Source organism: Episyrphus balteatus, chromosome 1 (genome assembly GCF_945859705.1).
Source record: "Episyrphus balteatus chromosome 1, idEpiBalt1.1, whole genome shotgun sequence".
Taxonomy (NCBI): Eukaryota; Metazoa; Arthropoda; class Insecta; order Diptera; family Syrphidae; genus Episyrphus; species Episyrphus balteatus.
In genome coordinates, this window is record NC_079134.1 from 77,525,187 (window position 1) to 77,543,734 (window position 18,548).

Below are 18,548 nucleotides of genomic sequence, written 5' to 3' on the forward strand. Positions count from 1 at the left end.
CCGTTCTTTTATTGAACAATGTTAACTATTGTTGTTATGTCAAAAAAATCGTTGTATTTGTTTTTGTTACATTTTGTTACAAAATGTTAACTTTGATTTAGGAACGACTAAATGTTACATTTTGTTGATCTGTCAAAAGAAAAATTTTTGAGATTAATTTTATGAATGAATAAACAAGAAAAAATTAATTTGGTACTGAAATAATTCTTTTTAATTGAATTCTAAGCAAATTGAAAAAAAAAATATGCATTCAATAATTTCAAATATGGAAACAAACAAGAAATTCTCTTCTCACATCATCCCCTCTCTTCCCCATTTAGTTGTGTTTGACAGATTAACATTGAAACTCAAGTCCAGGAGCTGAGTTGGAAAGAGTAACAAAATGTAACTATTTGACACTTCAACACTGGATTTAGGAACGATGTTGTGACGTCACGATGTTACACTTTGTAAATTTTTTCTCATTTAGGAACGATGAAAGTTAACTATTGTTAACAATAGTTAACATCGTCGAATAAAAGAACGCATCACTGATGTTTCTATTTTTACTGATGGATTTTACTGATAGCTATAACTGAGGCCTAAGGTATCTGGGTTCGGGATGTCGTTGTTGGGTTCTCACGCTTCTCATCAGCTGATTGGGGTGGTTGGCGATGCTTCCGACAAGTTTCTTTGCAGATTGCAGCAGATACTTTTCCAACGTCATGATGTTTGCTTCCTCGTAGAATCGCTCGTTGCTGTAGTATTTTTCCCCCAAGGGAAGACAGCCTTAACGAGGCTTGAGGGTTAAGTACGTATTCTGTTTTTACAGATGCCGAAACCAATAGTCTTCATAGGAGTTTTGCTCATTGACCCCCCGTGGTGCTCCTGGACAAACTACTATACAAGTGCCGAGCCCTTTTCAGGGCTCTCACACGGAGAAAAATGAATCTAGTATTTTATACTCCATATGACTAGTAAGGAAATGAAAGTAAAAAGCCCTAGATTTTAAGTAAAATTTACCTTACGTATTGAACATTTCTTGGTTCCGTAAAGTAATTTGTACAAGAAAATTATGGTGAACAAAATAAAGTAGTATATACCTTACGAGTAGCAATATCTTTACGTAGAGTAAAATAAACCTTCATCCGAAAAAGTGTATGACTCTTTTCACTTTAAGATTCTAGTAAAACATATTTTACAAATTTAACTTTTCTGTGAATAAGTTTTACCTTACACTAAGGTAATAATAGGTGTGTTTTTTATTACAACCGGTCTTAACTAGACAAAAAAAAACGCAGTCTGGGCTAAGCAATTTACATGTTAAATACAACAACACCTTAGCCCCTTGGGCTTAGTTGTTTAGCCCGGAGATTTCTCTGGGCTTAACTTTTTGAAGAGTTTTAAATCTGTGCTACCAAACAAATTTTTCATAAATTGTTTAGAATTTGTTTAAAAACGTGAAAACTCACGTTTGGAAGGACAAAATGTATTAAAATAGTTTTGCTAGCATACATTTTTGTATCTCTTTGTAAAACATACATGGAAAATACAAGAAAATGACGAAAGCGAAAAATATGACTACTCTAAATTTTTGTTGTGTCTGCTGTTTTCGGAACATTCAATATACAGTGCTGCCAAGATTTCAGGTTAAGCCCCGATTCGTTTTTTTTTGTCCAGTTAAGACCGGTGCACAGTGGGTCCCGCCATAGGTCAAAAATAAAAAAAGTAAATGTCAATTTTTTAAAATCCAATGATTAAACAACGTTCTACAATCTCCCTTCGAACCAAAACCAAAAAAAATTTGACGGTTACCCTTTTTTTCATTTCTTAATAGCCATTCAAAGTCGGTATATAAAAAAAGGTACAATTTTTTAATCGCTGCAGTTATAAGGTGTGAACTTGCGATAGTGATAGCGGGTGTTAAAAATTGTGAACAGTATTAAATTGTTATTGATATTAAACGAGAAGGTTAATACTTTCTAAAAACATAAATTATATTGTTAAATAACATTAAGGCTAATTGTAATGGGGCTCGTTAGCGAAGCAATTTTAACCATTTTTATTTAGCTCAATTTTCATTAAATTAGAGATTTAGTTGGTTTGCCTTCGAGAGCCCTCTTCAATTTAAGTTCTCAAATGAAGAATACCATCCTACCTTTCGAAATAATAGCGCCGTTTTTTCCCCTTTTTTCCCCTTTTCGAGTAATACGAGTTTAAATGACGATACACGGAGAAAAAAAAATTACAACGTAAAACTAAAAAAATTCCTTTTTGGCACTATTATTTTTATAAAAGACTGAACTAGAGGGTAAGGGTAAAGTGCTCGACTGACAGGCAGGTCCATTTCCGGCATTAACCATTTTTTTTATATTTTCAAAAAAAAAAAAATTTTTACCTTTTTTTATTTTTCTTGAAAATAACCAAAATTTTAAAAAACTGACTTGATGCATTTTTTTGCAATAATAAATCATATAAAATGATAATAAAGGTGTTTCATTAAAAAAAAAATGGTCATTATATTTTTGACCGCACTTTGTATGGGAGGTGACCCACTGTGCGGTGGTAATAAAAAACACACCTAATATTACCTAATTCTAGGAATTTTCCCCTATACATAGTAATAACTCTTAATTGCTGTCATTGAAAAGTCTGCCATTTTGTCTTCCATGTGTTTTGGAAATTTTTTTTGTCAAAGCTTTTAGGTGTCCGGGTGCGGAATAATTAATAAAGAAATAAAATCTGTGTTTTTCTTTTGGAAGTGAAATGGTTTCATTACTTTTTGTGTTCCTTTATGCGTTGTTATTGGCTCCGTATTTACGGATAGCATATTTTTTTCTTGTGTTAGAATAATATATAGGTATCCATATGAATTAACATCATTCAATCTAATTAATTCATGAAGAATTAGATAAAAATTGGATCAAATAAAGTCAATTCCATTTTTATTGATGATGATGATATTTTCCTAAATAAAATTGTTTGTTTGCACCTTACAAAATTATAATAAACTAGGTAATTTATTTAATTATTGAAAAACATAACAGGGTCATACGTTACTTACTTCTAAATAGCTTTGAGGATTAAGTACGTGTTACCTAGTTATGCTTTTCAATAATTACAAAATTCAACATTTTTATTTTAATTTTTGTAAGATAAATGCATACAATTTTATTTAGAAAAATGTCATCAATAAAAATGAAATTGACTTTATTTGATCCAATCTGGAACTAAATTATATACCTTCCATAGAGAAGTTCAATTTACTTTAAAAATCAGTATTTTCAGCCTTATAGTAAGGTAAAATATGTACCTAACTTTCTAGTAATTTCTATTAGAAAGGCTTTAAGAAAGGCAAAAAAAGGCTTTACTGTAAAGTTAATCCTAAGCTATAAATTTACTAGAAAAGTAAGGTAAATTCCATTTTATTGGGGAGTCATCCCTATTTAAACTTTACATTAAAGTTAAATATACCAGAAATAAGGTAGTTCATACCTTATTTTTTCTCCGTGCAGCCTTAAAAGGTAGTGACTAACCAATGAGACAAATATAACCTTTCATTTTGCTATGGTCCTTAATTACGTATAGTTTTTGGTCTGTAATTTCATTATTACGGACTATTAAACGCTATGTATTTTGTGTGCTAATGCGTTCCCACTGCGCTGCAAGCTATGTGAATGTCAGGTTAGCCCATAAGGGTATTTAAGTTATTCTTGTGTACTGAGCCTTTCCAAAGCAGTGCATAAAAGTTAAACCTAAAAAGCTAAACCTTAGTTCTGGTGAACAAAAGACTAAAAATTAGTAAAATAGGAAGTGGAAATAAGGTCCTAATAAACTAATGAGCCAACTCAGCATATGAGTACTGCGGGGTATTGTACAGCCCCTGTGTAGCTTATGTCGTTTTCTATTGACTTTTGAGATTTTTGTGTAAAATTCTCAGATTTTCCACTGCAAATAGAATATGAAATCTAGTTTTGTAATTGTGTGTGAAATCTGTGCGTATAAAAAAAATAAAACAACAACAAATGTTCAGACAAATGTCAAACAGAGGAGTGTGTGTGAAAGTGGGTGTGTTTGTATGCGTGAATCTTGATAAAAATCCAGAATCAGATTCTTGAATCTCAGATTCATTTTTTTGTCATTTTTTTGAATCTCAAGACGCAAATAGATCATGAAATCTGAGATTTGTCCACTATTTCCCCTCTTCACCCCCCCTTTCAGCTGTCAAATTCACAAATCTCATTCTGAGATTCGTCAATAGAAAACGACATTAGGCTACACAGATTACAATACATTGGGATGGCCCTTCGGGAGCATCGCAGTGGTTGTGGTTATTCGAATGCGAAACAAATGGCAGCTTAGTCTCCTGTTGGACTAGTTGCAAGAAGTGTTGATAGGCTTCGGCTCTCAACAAGGGTAAGGAGTCATGCACCAGAATGATTTTTTAATTTGCTACCAGAATGTTGAGTTTGCATTCTGGGGCTCTGGTCTTGGCCCGAGTAGACCTCGATGTGGGTAGGCCCACCGCGTGATAAGCCTTAATTGGCAGGTACACATATAAAGCTTATCCTGTAGTATTTTTGTCGCTGTCGATCGAAGTAAAGTCCGGTGCAGATCCTCAGGATTTTCCTCTCAAAAATTTGAAGTTCCTTCATGACTGTCTCGGAAATGGTATACCATACCGGAAAGCTATAGGCGATGACAGGTCGAAGAAGCTGCTTGGCTTAATCCGTTTCTTCTCTTCATCAGGGGGTGAAGGCGTCCTCCTGTTCGTCTAAAGCACAGTAATTCCGATTTTGATGCGTTGATCCGGATACCCCATTTACTGCAGAACTCATACAGTTTTCCAATGTGAGCTTCAACTTTCCTGGGAGCTATCGTTGTCGAGACGGACTTGTAGTATGTGAGCGAATCGTCAGCGTAGCAAGCGGCTGGACTGTATTCAGTGCCTACGTTCTGTAACTCTCGCATCGAGAAATTTCTCGCATGAAACACGCAAATCGGAACAAAAATAATGTGAATCGACACAAAAATCATTTTCTCACATTCGTTTGTTTCTATAAACAAAATTTTCTCGCCTTGAAACATTTCTGAATGAAAATGCTTGACAGACTGGAAAAATGTGAATAAAACTGTGTCTGTAAGAAAATAATCGAGAAAATTTCTCGATTGAACTGCCAAAATTTCTCACAAGCAAAAAGGATGCGAGAAATTAAGATATTTGAAAAAAAAATTGATAATCTTTCATTAAATGTGAGATGTGTTAAAAGTAAAAGTGTTCACGGTAATTTATTTTTGTATCACTTAAATTTTTAAAATAAAAAAAAGAATATTAAAGAAAAAAAAAAAAAGAAAAAATTACCTGCCCTAACTGCGACTTGAACTTGGTACCCTCCACTCGCTGACCTAATGCTCTACCTTCGGACTACCGAGCCTTGAGATATTTGTTGTAAAACTATGTCTATATGACCTTTGATGGCCAAAGGTACAAATATTTCCCCTTTTTTTGACAGTTTCCAATAATTCCAATGGAATAAAAAATTTACAGGGTTGCTTCTCACATCGAGATACAGACACAGGTTATTTTTCCAAATAGAGAAACGTATGGAATTTTTGTTTTAAAATTTTTCGATGCGAGAAGTTCTCGACTAAGTTACAGAACGTAGGCACAGGATACTATAGAGGAAGGGGCTAAGTTTTGAGCCTTGGGCAACTCCAGCTCTTGTACGAAGAAGTTCATAGAAGAAAGAAAACAATAAATTATTTTTATTAGTGCTACAGGAAAGGGTGTTTTCATAAACGTCGGAAATCTGCGTTAGCACAATCGTCTTTCTGCTTTGCTGCATTAATGAACACACCAATTCTGCAGAATGTTTGCAGGCCTGCGTTGGTACAATTTTCAGCAGTAACTGAGTGTTCATAAACGTCAGAGAAAAAAAATATAAAAAAAGACCACAGAATGAGTTTAGTTTAATAAGCAAAAAAATATTTACTTTTCAGTAATATTGTTTTCAATAACACGGAAAATTTGTAAACCGTTTTACATTAGGGTGGCTCAAAAAAAAATACATACTTTCTTCTAAAAAAAATAATAAAAACAACGAGTGGTTCACATTTGAAATATATTATCGATGGGAAAATTTTGTTTAATTAGGGTGTTCAAGAAAGTTTTTTTTGCGTTTGACAAAAAAATGATTTTTTGTTTATTGCACGGAAAGTTTATTAAGGGCGTTTTTTGCTATAGTAATATTAAATTCATGTCAAATTAAATAAATGGATTTTTTTTACCTTCTTTGTTTTGCTTCTTTAAGTTCACATTAAATTAGAAACGCATCTTTTTTTAGAACATTTATTTATTTTTGTCCTATATATTTCGAGGTCTTACTTGCCTCATCTTCAGAGTCATTTAAATTATTATTTCAAAAGATGAACCATTTTCTAAAAAGTTTTTTCCACATTTTAGAAAATGGTTCATCTTTTTGAATAATAATTTCAATGACCCTGAAGATGAGGCAAGTAAGACCTCGAAATATATAGGACAAAAATAAATAAATTTTCTAAAAAAAGATGCGTTTTTAATTTAATGTGAACTTAAAGAAGCAAAACAATAAAGGTAAAAAATAAAATAATTAAAAAGTTCAACATAAAAAACAAATAAAATATAAATTGAATTTGGTTGAATTCCAAGCGTAAATGTAAAATATACAATTTTTCTGAGCGCCCTAATTCGAAAATACCTACCCTAATTCTACAATTTATTTCATAAACTATGTTTTACAAACTTTCTCTGCAGTAAAAATTAATTTTTTTTTAATAAATTAAAAAAAAAAAATTGAACCACCCTAATGGAAAGTTTTTTTCTTCGATAATTTTGTCAAAACAATATCCACGTTGATAACATTTAACGAAGATAACATTTCTTAGAGCCACCCTAATACGAAAAAATCAATAGGTATAAACTCATTATCTAAAAAACCACGATTTAGAAATTTTCTGTTTCATTAAAATCTAAACTTTTCGAAAAATGAAAAAAGAAACTTTTTTGCACACTCTTATTAATATGTTTTACTTTTAATTTTTTTTTTACAATATTTACATTTATCAACAATAAAAAAATTTATAGATTTCAAGGCAGCATTTGATTATATAGACCGTAAAGCTTTGTTATATAAACTGCAAAAAGCCGGAAATTCAGAGAAACTCCTAAAAATTATTAAAGATCTGTATGAAAACACTGAATCAGCTGTTTGGGATGGGGAAAAACTATCGGAATGGTTCAAGACTTCATTAGGTGTTAAACAAGGCTGCTTATTAAGTCCACTTTTCTTTGCGTTATATATTAACGACATCCATAACTTCATCGGAGGTGGATTAAGCATAAACGGTATGCAGATAAGACTACTCATGTATGCCGACTGTTGCAGCCTTCAAAAGACCACATATTGCAAGAGTCAGTAGCAATGATGACTATCGAAGGAAGAGGGCACGATTGTGTTAAGAATATGAAATTCTGATTATTCTTATTTAAAAACTGTAATTATTTTTAGAGTTTTTAGTTTTTATCAATTGCATTGGAATATAAACAGAAGTAAGTACTATACAGTCCATTAAAAGTAATTCGTTTGGTCTTATATATTAAAATAAATCTTCATACGCATATGTTTATTCCAAAACACGGTCCATCGAGCCGGATTTGTAACCAGCGTAAAATGTTCCTTATACATTACAAATTTAAGGATGGATTGACTTAAACAAGAAAACATATTTTGAAGTTCGAACTTATAACATTTTTTTTTTTTCGTTCATTCATTAGACGAAAAAAGAAGGAAATTATGAGCGATCATGAATGTGATTTTATGGAGGATGAATGCGTAATTCAACAAAACGAGAGCAGGAATAAAAAGTCAAGTTCATAGCGCCGAGGTAAGCAAATATAAAATACATTATCGAAAGAGTCGGTTCGTATTTCATGGCTCTGACGAAATATAATTTGAAATTTAACTGTGTGAAATTTTACAATCTTTTTTGTAAATTATTTTGCTCTAACTTGAGCTTTAATATAAAAGAAACGAAAGTTAGAAAATTAAACTTTAGCGATAAAACGTTTTAAATGAAAAATGCGTTCGTATTGTGCGGTTATTTCGTATGGAATGATTTTATTTTCTTATTCTTTTTCTTCTTCTTCTTCTTTTTTGAATTTGAAATAAAATATGGCCGGATGGGCGGGAAGTTTGAATTTTATACCAATTATTTTTAGTTCACAATAGTGAAATTTTTAACAATGTAAATTTAAAAATAAAACTCAAAGTTTAATTCATTATTTTGTATAATTCAAAATTCAATATATTTTTTAAAAAAGGTTCGTTTGTCGAAACACCGGCCACGTTGAAAGGCTGTAGTCTTCAAGATTTTTCATCGGGAAGGGGGGCCAGTTGTACGATTGGGCGTCTAAGCACGCCGTTGGACGTTTTAACGTCGGCGACCCTGACCTTGCCGTCCTGCCCTTCGACGACCCCTATAACTCGTCCTGTTTTCCACCGCTGAGGTGGTGAGTTGTCCTCGTGGAAGGACGAGTTTGCCCACGACAAGATTGGGCTGCTCCAGTACCCACTTGGATCGCGCTTGTAGGCCAAGATACTCCTTGGACCACTTCAGCCAGAACTACTGCTTGAGCCAGCATAGAAGCTGCCATCTTCTCAAGCAGCCCGTTTGCCGTTCCGGCACTGGTTCTGGGGGCAGCTATCGTAAGCTGCTGCCGATTAGAAGATGCGCTGGGGTTAGGGCTTCTCCGTCGTTGGGGTCGGCGCTTAGCGGCCCGATTGGCCTTGAATTGAGGATTGCCTCGACCTCGATCACCACGGTGAGCAGCTCTTCGGTTGTGAGGAGTGCGTTGGCCACGGTACGCTGTAACAGCGTTTTCGCCGCTTTGACCGCCGCCTCCCATAGGCCTCCGAAATGCGGTGCCCTGGGCGGTATCAAGGCGAAGCTGAAGCCTTCCTCTGCGCGTACCGTTGAACGGCTTCTGCGCCTCTCTCCATCTCCTCTTGAATCTCCCTCAAGATCGTCCGACCTCAGACAAAGTTCGTCCCGTTGTCGCAATAAATCGTCTTCGGAATCCCTCGGCGACAGATAAACCTTTTGAGGGCGAGAATAAAACATTCAGACGACAAATTAGAAGCTAATTCAATATGTACACTGTACAGCTTTGGAGGCGAAACAAACAAAAACGCAAATATAAGCTTTATTCGGCGGCCGGCCACGAATTTTAAGAGTGGTATTTACTGGGCCACAGAAATCTACTCCACATGCTAAAAACGGTCGTTGCGATCGCAATCGATCCGCTGGTAGATTACCCATGATTTGGGTAAGTAATTTCGGTTTGTACTTAAAACAATTAATACATTGTCGCACAACCTTTTGGCAAGCTTCTTTGGCATTTATTAGCCAAATCTTTTCTCGAAGCAATGCCACCATAGCTTGAGGTCCAGCATGGAAATTTTTTCGGTGCAAATACGTTAAGTACGTTTTTACAAATGGTGAATTTTTCGTTAACAAAAGTGGGAATTTTGCATCATATTCAATTGGGGCGTTCAAAAGACGACCACCTACACGAATCAGCGAAAATGAAAATTCGTTGTCTTGAAATTCATGAATAAACGGATTAAGTTTTTGAATACTATTTTGAAGAGTTATTTTCCTACGAAGTTTTTCAATTTCTTCTGGAAATTCATAACTTTGTTTAGTTTAGTTCGAGGTTTTTCTACTGCTAATAGAACCATATTTGTTTTACGTTTTTCCAAAGCTTCATCTTCTGGAGACAACTCAAAATGCGAATTGACCGGCCACGATGATTGTTCGTTCAATAAGAACTGTGGACCTTCGAACCAAATTGGCGCATCGATTTCTTCAACATTACAGCCTCTTGACAGAATGTCTGCTGGATTTTGTTTTGTTGGTACATGTGTCCATGATACTTTTTGTGTCCACTCTTGGGACTCGATTTTGTTTTCAAAGGGGCCACCCTAGACTTTGCAGTTAATAGCGTCGACTTGATACCGGCCGTGCTTCGGATGTAAATACAACAACCGTAAGCTCTCGTCGAAGCGTCGGCAAACCCATGAACTTGAATTTTTGCGTTCGAATGAGTTTCGACAAATCTTGGTACTTTTATCTCGCCAAGTTGAGATAAATTAGCTTTAAAATTTTGCCAACTGGTATCAAAGCGCAATGGAATCGACTCATCCCAATCAATTTTTGCTATCCAAAGCTCTTGTAATAAGATTTTTGCTTTGGTTACTATGGGGCATAACAAACCAAGAGGATCGAAAAGACGTGCGGAAACTGATAGTATGTTTCTCTAAGTAGCTCGTAGATCATGGAAATTATTGTCCAAATTGAAGCTAAATGTATCTTCTTTAGGGTGCCAACAAATTCCCAGAGTTTTTGTGTAGTCTGAATCGTTAAAATTTATTGATTTTTCAGAACTCCCAGTATATTTAGATACTCTGGATGATTTGAGAACCATTTGGCTAATTGAAACCCTCCTTTTGTAAGGATATCTTGAATCTCGAATTTCATTATTTTAAGTGTTTCGAGATTATCGGCACCAGTTAAGAGATCATCAACGTAAAAATCTCTTCGAATAACATCTGACCCCGTAGGGAAAGAAGACTCGTTAGCATCGCCCAACATCTTTAAACACCGTATCGCCAAAAATGGCGCCGGAGATGTACCATACGTTACAGTGTTTAATCGAAAGATTTGCAGTTGTTGTGACGGATGCTGCCTCCACACTATGAGCTGGTATTTCGTGTGCTCTTCAGCAACAAGAACTTGCCGGTACATTTTCGTACGAAAACGGAGCAACGTCGAAAATAGCTCCTCTTGAATGGTTGGCCCAACCATCAAGGTGTCATTCAGTGCCAGTTGAGACGATGTTCGACTTGAGGCGTCGAAAACAACTCTCAACTTTGTACTTGTGCTTTGCGGTCGCAAAACACACTGATGTGGAATGAAATAGTGCGGGCCCTTTGGGATTTCATTATTTGTTGGTGACATATGACCCAACGCAATGTATTCTTTCATGAAATCCATATAATACATGCCTCTCAAAATGCTATCTTTGGATAGCTTTCGCTCAAGTGCGAGAAATCTGCGTTTGGCAGTTTCGAATGATGCTCCAAGCGAGTTTGAGGATAATTTGAATGGAAGTTTTACCTCAAAACGACCTTTCGGCAAAAGTTTTGTATTTTCAACAAAGTGCTTTTCACACAATTGTTGTTCTGGAGTGAAATATTTTTTCGTTTCTCCAGGAATTTCTTCCAATAACCAAAGCTTTGGTATCTTTTCGTCTAAATCTGATAAATCTTCAGACTGACATACCAGATTGCAATGCTTGGTATTTTTATTTGTACCCTTCGGGTATTTCCCAGATATTATCCAACCAAGAAGTGTCTTTTGAATAGTTGGAAATTCAGGACCTTGTTTAATTTGACCAACTGACAACAATTCAAAAAATGTGTCTGCTAAATAAGTAGGTCAATTTTTTGTGGCTTATTGAAATACGGATCAGCTAGTTGAATGTTGGATGGAATATTCCAATCCGAAGTATTTATTGCTTGATCCGGCTGATATGACGATATTGAGTTCATTACCCAATAATCAGCAGAAAACGAATGATCTTTAAATCTTGATTTAACTTCTTCGTGTACTTTTTTATTTACCGTAGTACTTGCCTTTCCAATGCCAAGCAGATTCAAAGGTTTTTCTTTTTTTCGAAGTTTTAACCTTTAGCTAATTCTTCTGTGATGAAGTTTAATTGAGAGCCAGAATCAAGTAATTCTTTGATATAGAAAGCTTAGAACAAGCTTTTAACTACAATCAGAGGCTCATCATAAGTGCATGTTAGTGGTTAGTAGACAAAAAATACAACCTCCCACATGCACAATATAAAACAAAATAATTACGAACAAATTTACAAGTTATAAAATTATAAGTACAAAAAATCCAACATGTTTAATTTATTTAAAACATTGATTAACAGTCACGATTGTGGAGCACTGGTTCGAAACAATGTTTTAAACCCATTTTCGTCAAATTAAAGTCTAAGGATGAATGGTTCAAGTTAAAAAGTTTACTCATGCGACTAAGAGGCTCATTAATACCATAGTTTGTTCTATAAAAGTCGATATGCAAAGGTTCAAATCTTCTTTATTTGCACGATTGCAGTGGCAAGAATAACTTTATCACTCGAAACAGAAGCATGCATAGCTTGAAAACTTGTTGATGCTTGTGTCGGTGGACAATTAAAAGTTGATTCGTACTGGTGCAGTAATGTGCGATGTGATCGATTGCAAACGCTGCACCGACTCATTTTGCATTTAGAAACTGTGTGTCCTTTTCGAAGGCAGTTAATGCAAATGGGAACACCTTTAGCATATTCGAATCTTTGCTGGACAGGCAATAAAGTAAAATTTTGACACGAAGTTATGTAATGGTCGTTTGATTTGCAATATATGCATTTCGATTTATTTTGTTGCGAGTTTACACAAGCAAATGAAGATCTTTGATTTTTAAAACGACTTGAATCTTGATTAGGTTTGGATTGCTTATCGGAAGACTTGAATTTTGAACTTGAAGCTTCTTCAGCAGAAAAATGCTGATATCTTTTATTAAGAGCTTCTTCACAATCTTTCCATAAAGGAAGAGTGTTGAAATCTAATTGTTCTTCCCATTTTGACTTTGTTATTGCATCCACCTTTGACATAACTAAATGTATAATGATCGCGTTTGTTATATTCTTTTCATCTCCCAATGAAAGAAGTGAATCATAAATTGCAGAAACTGTATCGATCATGCTTCGCAATGAAGACTAGATGGTTTAGAAATTTCTTTTAATTCGAAAAGTGTTGACACATTGTCGAAAAAGATTAAACAATTATTGTCGTAGACTTTCTTTAAACTCGCTAATGCTTTCGGATAGTTTTGTTCTGTAATTTGGAAAGCCTTAACTGTTCCTAAAGCTGCACCTGATAAACAGGAAATTAAATGGTTGAACTTTTCAATATCCGGAAGCATTGGATCGTTGTCTACTAAACTTTCGAAAAGGCTGATGAAATTTTTATACTCAGAGTATTTGCCGCTGAATTTAGGCAAACACATTTTTGGAAGTCGTGAATGGTGTGGGTTGCTAAAAGAATAGTCAACTGCACTCGACTTTCGTCTTTTATTGACATGTGAAATTAGTAGTGCTTTTGCACCAACACAAATATCTTCCAATTCACCGCGGGAATTGTCAGTACGATCAATTGATTCTATTTCCGACTGACAATTCATTAATTCGTCAATATAATTTAAAATATCTAATCGACATTCTAATTCGATTGGATTAAACGATAAAGTTTTTTCTTCAAGGCCCGTTTTAATTCGAATTATATTGTTTTTAATTTGTAATCGTTGATGAACTAAATGTTCGAGATCTACGTTTTTCTTAGGTGATTGCTGCCGTTTCTTGCCCGTCATTATTAATTTATTTTATTTACTTTCGAAAAAAAATAATTTATTTCTGAATTAGTTTATCCAGAAACTATTCAGTTCGCACTTCAGTTTTTGATTTTAAAAATTGGAAAATCGTTAGAAAATTAGTTTATTCTATACGAAATTCCTCGAAAAATAAATAAATTTCAAAAAACTATTTTTGTGCGAATTGCCGAAAGTTGTTTACTTCAAATCGAAATTGTTTGAAATGAGAAAAAAAAAATAAAATATTTTTTATAAATATATTGCTGAACACACTCTTCGTATAATAAATTTGAAAATTATTTTGTGTCACTGAACACAACCACTGTTGACAGCTGAGAGCTTAACGAAAGAGAGTACCAACTGAACGAACTGTCAAACGAGTGAAATGTCAAAACAAATTGTAAACAAATTTCACTTACACGAGTTGAATTTACACAAATTCTTTTATTTAATTAAATGAAATTAATATTCGCAAATTTAATTGTTTAATTAATAAATCGCGTTTTCGATTTTATGAACGTAAAGTTCCAAACAATTTATATGAAGATAGTGTAGTGTGTTTTCGCAAACTATAATCGACATGTACGACGGTCGGTGACAGCGGCGGCGGCGGCGCAACAGTAGATAGAGAAAACAATTGACTTTGGTCTTTAATTAATTAAATTGATATTAAATGTGAATTTTTAGTTTAAATATCACTTTTATATATTTATTAGCAATAAAATTTTTAAATAAAATAAAAAATCGCACTTTTGTTTGTTTCACCAAAATATAATATGTATATGTATATATGTGTTGTGTATATAGCAAAGATGACAAAAACTGAAAGTTTTGTTGTTGTTTTAATTATTAAAACAACAATGTTGCAATTTTTTGTAATTAATTTAATCAGTTAAATTTTTAATAAACTATTAAACAAAATTGTTGCAATTGTTTGCAATAAATTAAATTTTAGAACTTTCAATTTTTGTGTATACCTCAGTTTCTGTGTCGACTTCCCTTGGGCTTTTGTCCGCTGACATTGGGGTGACTTTGGAGCTCCTTTTGGTATTGTTGTTGCTCTTTGCATGTGATGTTTGCAGCAATGGATCCTTTTGGGGGTGGTTTTGCTAGACACAATTTGATGTTTTTTTTTCACACACGCACGACTTTGCGATTCCACCGATTTTATTATTAATTTTAATTGTTTTTTAATGAATTAACTCGCGTCGTGTATACTTTTTAAAGTTAGTTTATATAAGTATATGTATACATATAACGATATCACTTCGCGAATTAATTTAAAAATTGGAACAAATTATTAGATTAAATTTGTCACTGCTCGGACGCCATAAAATTTATAATCTTTTTTGTAAATAATTTTGCTCTTACTTGAGCTTTAATATAAAAGAAACGAAAGTTAGAAAATTAAACTTTAGCGATAAAACGTTTTAAATGAAAAATGCGTGCGTATTGTGCGGATATTTCGTATGGAATGATTTTATTTTCTTATTCTTTTTCTTCTTCTTCTTCTTTTTTGAATTTGAAATAAAATATGGCCGGATGGGCGGGAAGTTTGAATTTTATACCAATTATTTTTAGTTCACAATAGTGAAATTTTTAACAATGTAATGTTTAATTCATTATTTTGTATAATTCAAAATTCAATATATTTTTTAAAAAAGGTACGTTTTTCGAAACACTGTGCAATATGAGAATTTTAACACTGAGCATTTGAACACTGAGCATTGAGTATTATGATTTATGAGCATGCATTGAGCATAATGAGCATATAAGAGCAATTTTTACTATTAATGTGATGTGCATAGTTGACAAAATTTTAAGTGCAAAATATGTTGAAGGAAAAATCAATTTTATTTCGAGTGACAGAGTGCGTTCGCTCAGATATGTTTGATTTTTTTTTTGTGCATCACATTGGTAGGTCATTCGAAAATTAGAGCAATTTCTATTTTGTATGTTTTTCTTTTAAGGAGCGACAGGATCTTTTGTAAGAATAACACGCGAGCAGCAAGCTGAGATTGATGCTGCATCTGCAATAGAGGAAGAAGATGCTCATATTCAAGCATTATCATCCTCAAATCGCAGTATTGAAGCATCTAAAAATCTTATCCCTCAATCCATGCGGCTGTACCGCGAAACATTGCGGCGTGCTGCAACAAGTCACACAGATCAAGAAATTGCTCAGTGGTCATCTGAAGAGGCAATTATCCGTCTCGATCGAGTTGAAGAGGTTTGGAAAAAGTTCGAAGCCGATTGGCCAATACTTGGTCAACAACAGATTTCTGAAGAGCAATTGTCAATATGTAGTGCGTTTTTAGCTGAAGCTGAAGAGCAATATTTGGCTTATAAATTAAAGCTGCGGAGACAGATTTCGTTAGTTGGGTCGTCGGTGATAGAACGAGGGTCAACCTTTCCTAATCATTTTGGTACAACACCTATTCAAATGCAAGTATCAGAGCCACCACGAATATCTGAATTCTCTGGTCTAGAATGTGATTGGGCTAATTCACAATTCAAATTTTTCTGAATCACAGAAAATGCGTTATCTGTTAGGAGCATTACAAGGTCGAGCAGAGCAAATTTATAAGAATTGGCCAATAGGAGATTTAAGTACATGCAATCAACTATGGGCTGAATTGTGCAAACAGTACGGCAATGAGTACAATACAATTCGCGCACATTTAAAAACGTTGTCAGCACTCAAACCACTACAACATCCGACGTATGACACTATGCGAAAGATGCTTGATTCAGCAAGAAATGCCTTCCGTCAACTGCAGTTGTTACTAAGTTCGGAAGTTGTAGCTGAGCATATGTTACTCTACCAAATTGAGAAATTACTTGATGCTGATAGTCACATGCAATGGTCGGTGCATCGATCAACAGATGAATTACCAACGCTTGCTGGAATGTTTCGCTTTCTTGAAGTACGAGCTAGTGTGTTGTCTCAGATGACATCAACAGATTTCAAATATTCCACTCAAACAAGTATCTATCAAAGAAACAGTGCATCCAAAAGCTCATCAAACAGTAACATAAAAATAACTGGTCGAAGCAACGAAGCTTTTCCAAACTGCGATCTTTGTTTAGGTCAAAGACATTGGCCATTCCACTGTTCTAAATTCAAGAATTTGTCAGTGACTGACAGATTAAAATACATTGAAAGGCATAGACGATGTATGAATTGCTTTAGCTTTAGCCATCAATCTGAAAAATGTCCAGAAAGACCTTGTCCAAGATGTAAGACCAAACACAACAGTCCTCTTTGTTCAATAAATTTCAATATTGGTTCACCGGTTGAGACACTTCACGGTTTGCAGCGAGATGTTGATAGACAAAGAGTAGTAGAAAAACCAGCCAGCAGTGCAAACACATGATAATAATTAGCAATTATTATCTGATTTAGGGCGTAGTGTCCTCGGCACGCCCACTCATATTCCAGTGAAAAATGACAAAGAAGAAGGAATATGGACTGCAATGTTAGCTACATCTATCGTATGCATTAAATTAGGCGATCATATGTCTCCACCACTGCGTGCATTATGTGATACTGGTGCACAAGCAAAGCTGATTAGCGACAAAATTATTCAATCACTCAAATGGCCAACTGAGCAATGTAACGTTCGAATGCATAGAGTTGGCGGAAAATCTGAGAATGCATACACACGAAAATTGACATGTCAGTTGCTATCTAGGATAAATGATACACCATTAGCAACTATAGACCTAATGATTGGACCTAACTTGTCGGAGCTGTGGTTACCGAATGAACGAATACCAGGAAATGTCATTCCTTCAAAAATTGTATCGAATTTGGCAGACCCTGGTGCATGTGTACCTGGTACAATAGATATTTTGCTCGGTGCTGGTGTATGGGCACTTGTTTTACGTGACGGAAGCTTCCTAAATTCACTTGGGATTGTATTTCAGCCCTCAAGATAAGGATGGCTAATGCATGGTGGAAGTATTAGTACAAACTGTGGATTAATCAATGTAGTTGGGGTAGTGGAGAAGAATGAGCCACATCTGGATCGTCTATTACAACGTTTTTGGGAATCTGAAGAAATTGACAAAGCGCGTGTAAGAACAGCTGAACAGCAACGTTGTGAAGACATTTTTCTGCAGATACATTGCCGCCTCCCTGGAGGTTCTTTTCAAGTGAATATTCCTTTGCGCGATGGAACTGAACATTTAGGTTCATCAAGAGCTATAGCATTGCATAGATTCCGGCAATTAGAACGTCGTTTTATGCGCGATCCAGCATTGAAGGAAAAATACTTTGTGGCTATCAAAGGAGCTTTTAAAAGCTGGTCAAATGAAGTTGGCGAATCGATTACCAAATCAATTGTGTTATTATATTCCCCATCATCCAGTGTAAAAAAAGTTTCGAATAGTAAATGACACTTCATGCAAAACTGATCATGGAATTTCACTAAATGATGCTCAGCTGGTTGGGGAAAATTGCAAGATAACTTGGCTGAATTGATTATGCGCTTCAGGTGTCACCAAGTTGCCATCACTGCTGACATTAAAAAAATGTATCTACAAGTACACAGCAACCCAGATCAATGGGACCTTCAAAGAATATTTTGGAGACCAGATGCAAACAGTGCAATCAAAGAATATTGGCTTACCGTAGTTACTTTTGGAATGTCCTCAGCCCCACATTGTGCAGTACGAGCAATGATTCAGGGTGCCAGAGAAGCTCGAGCACAATATCCAATGGGTGCAGAAGCCGTAGAACATGATTTTTACATGGATGACTGCCTTTCAGGTGCAGAAACAGATGAAGAAGCTCACTTGTTGAGCCAAGAAATTGATGCTGTGTTGCGATCATGTGGTTTTGTTTTAGATAAATGGCGGTCCAATAGACCAAATGTGGTCCTAAGTAATGCAACAGAAGCTCTTATCTGAGTGAATTTGAAGATACGACAGTTCTGGGATTACGTTGGCTTCCAGCAACAGATCATCTTATGTTCAAATTCCAGCTGCAGCCAGTTCTAGAAGTTAAGGAGGCTACGAAGCGAAAACTACTTAGTCGCATTGCT

The 18,548-nt window shown here is 34.8% G+C and overlaps 1 protein-coding gene across 1 annotated transcript; it reads left to right on the forward strand.

Moving 5' to 3' along the window:
- The first annotated feature begins 17,451 nt into the window (after window positions 1–17,451).
- Window positions 17,452–17,901, forward strand: LOC129906972 (uncharacterized). Its single transcript, XM_055982973.1, has one exon. It carries the CDS (start codon window positions 17,452–17,454, stop codon window positions 17,899–17,901), a length of 450 nt encoding a protein of 149 aa, XP_055838948.1.
- The last annotated feature ends 647 nt before the right edge of the window (window positions 17,902–18,548 follow it).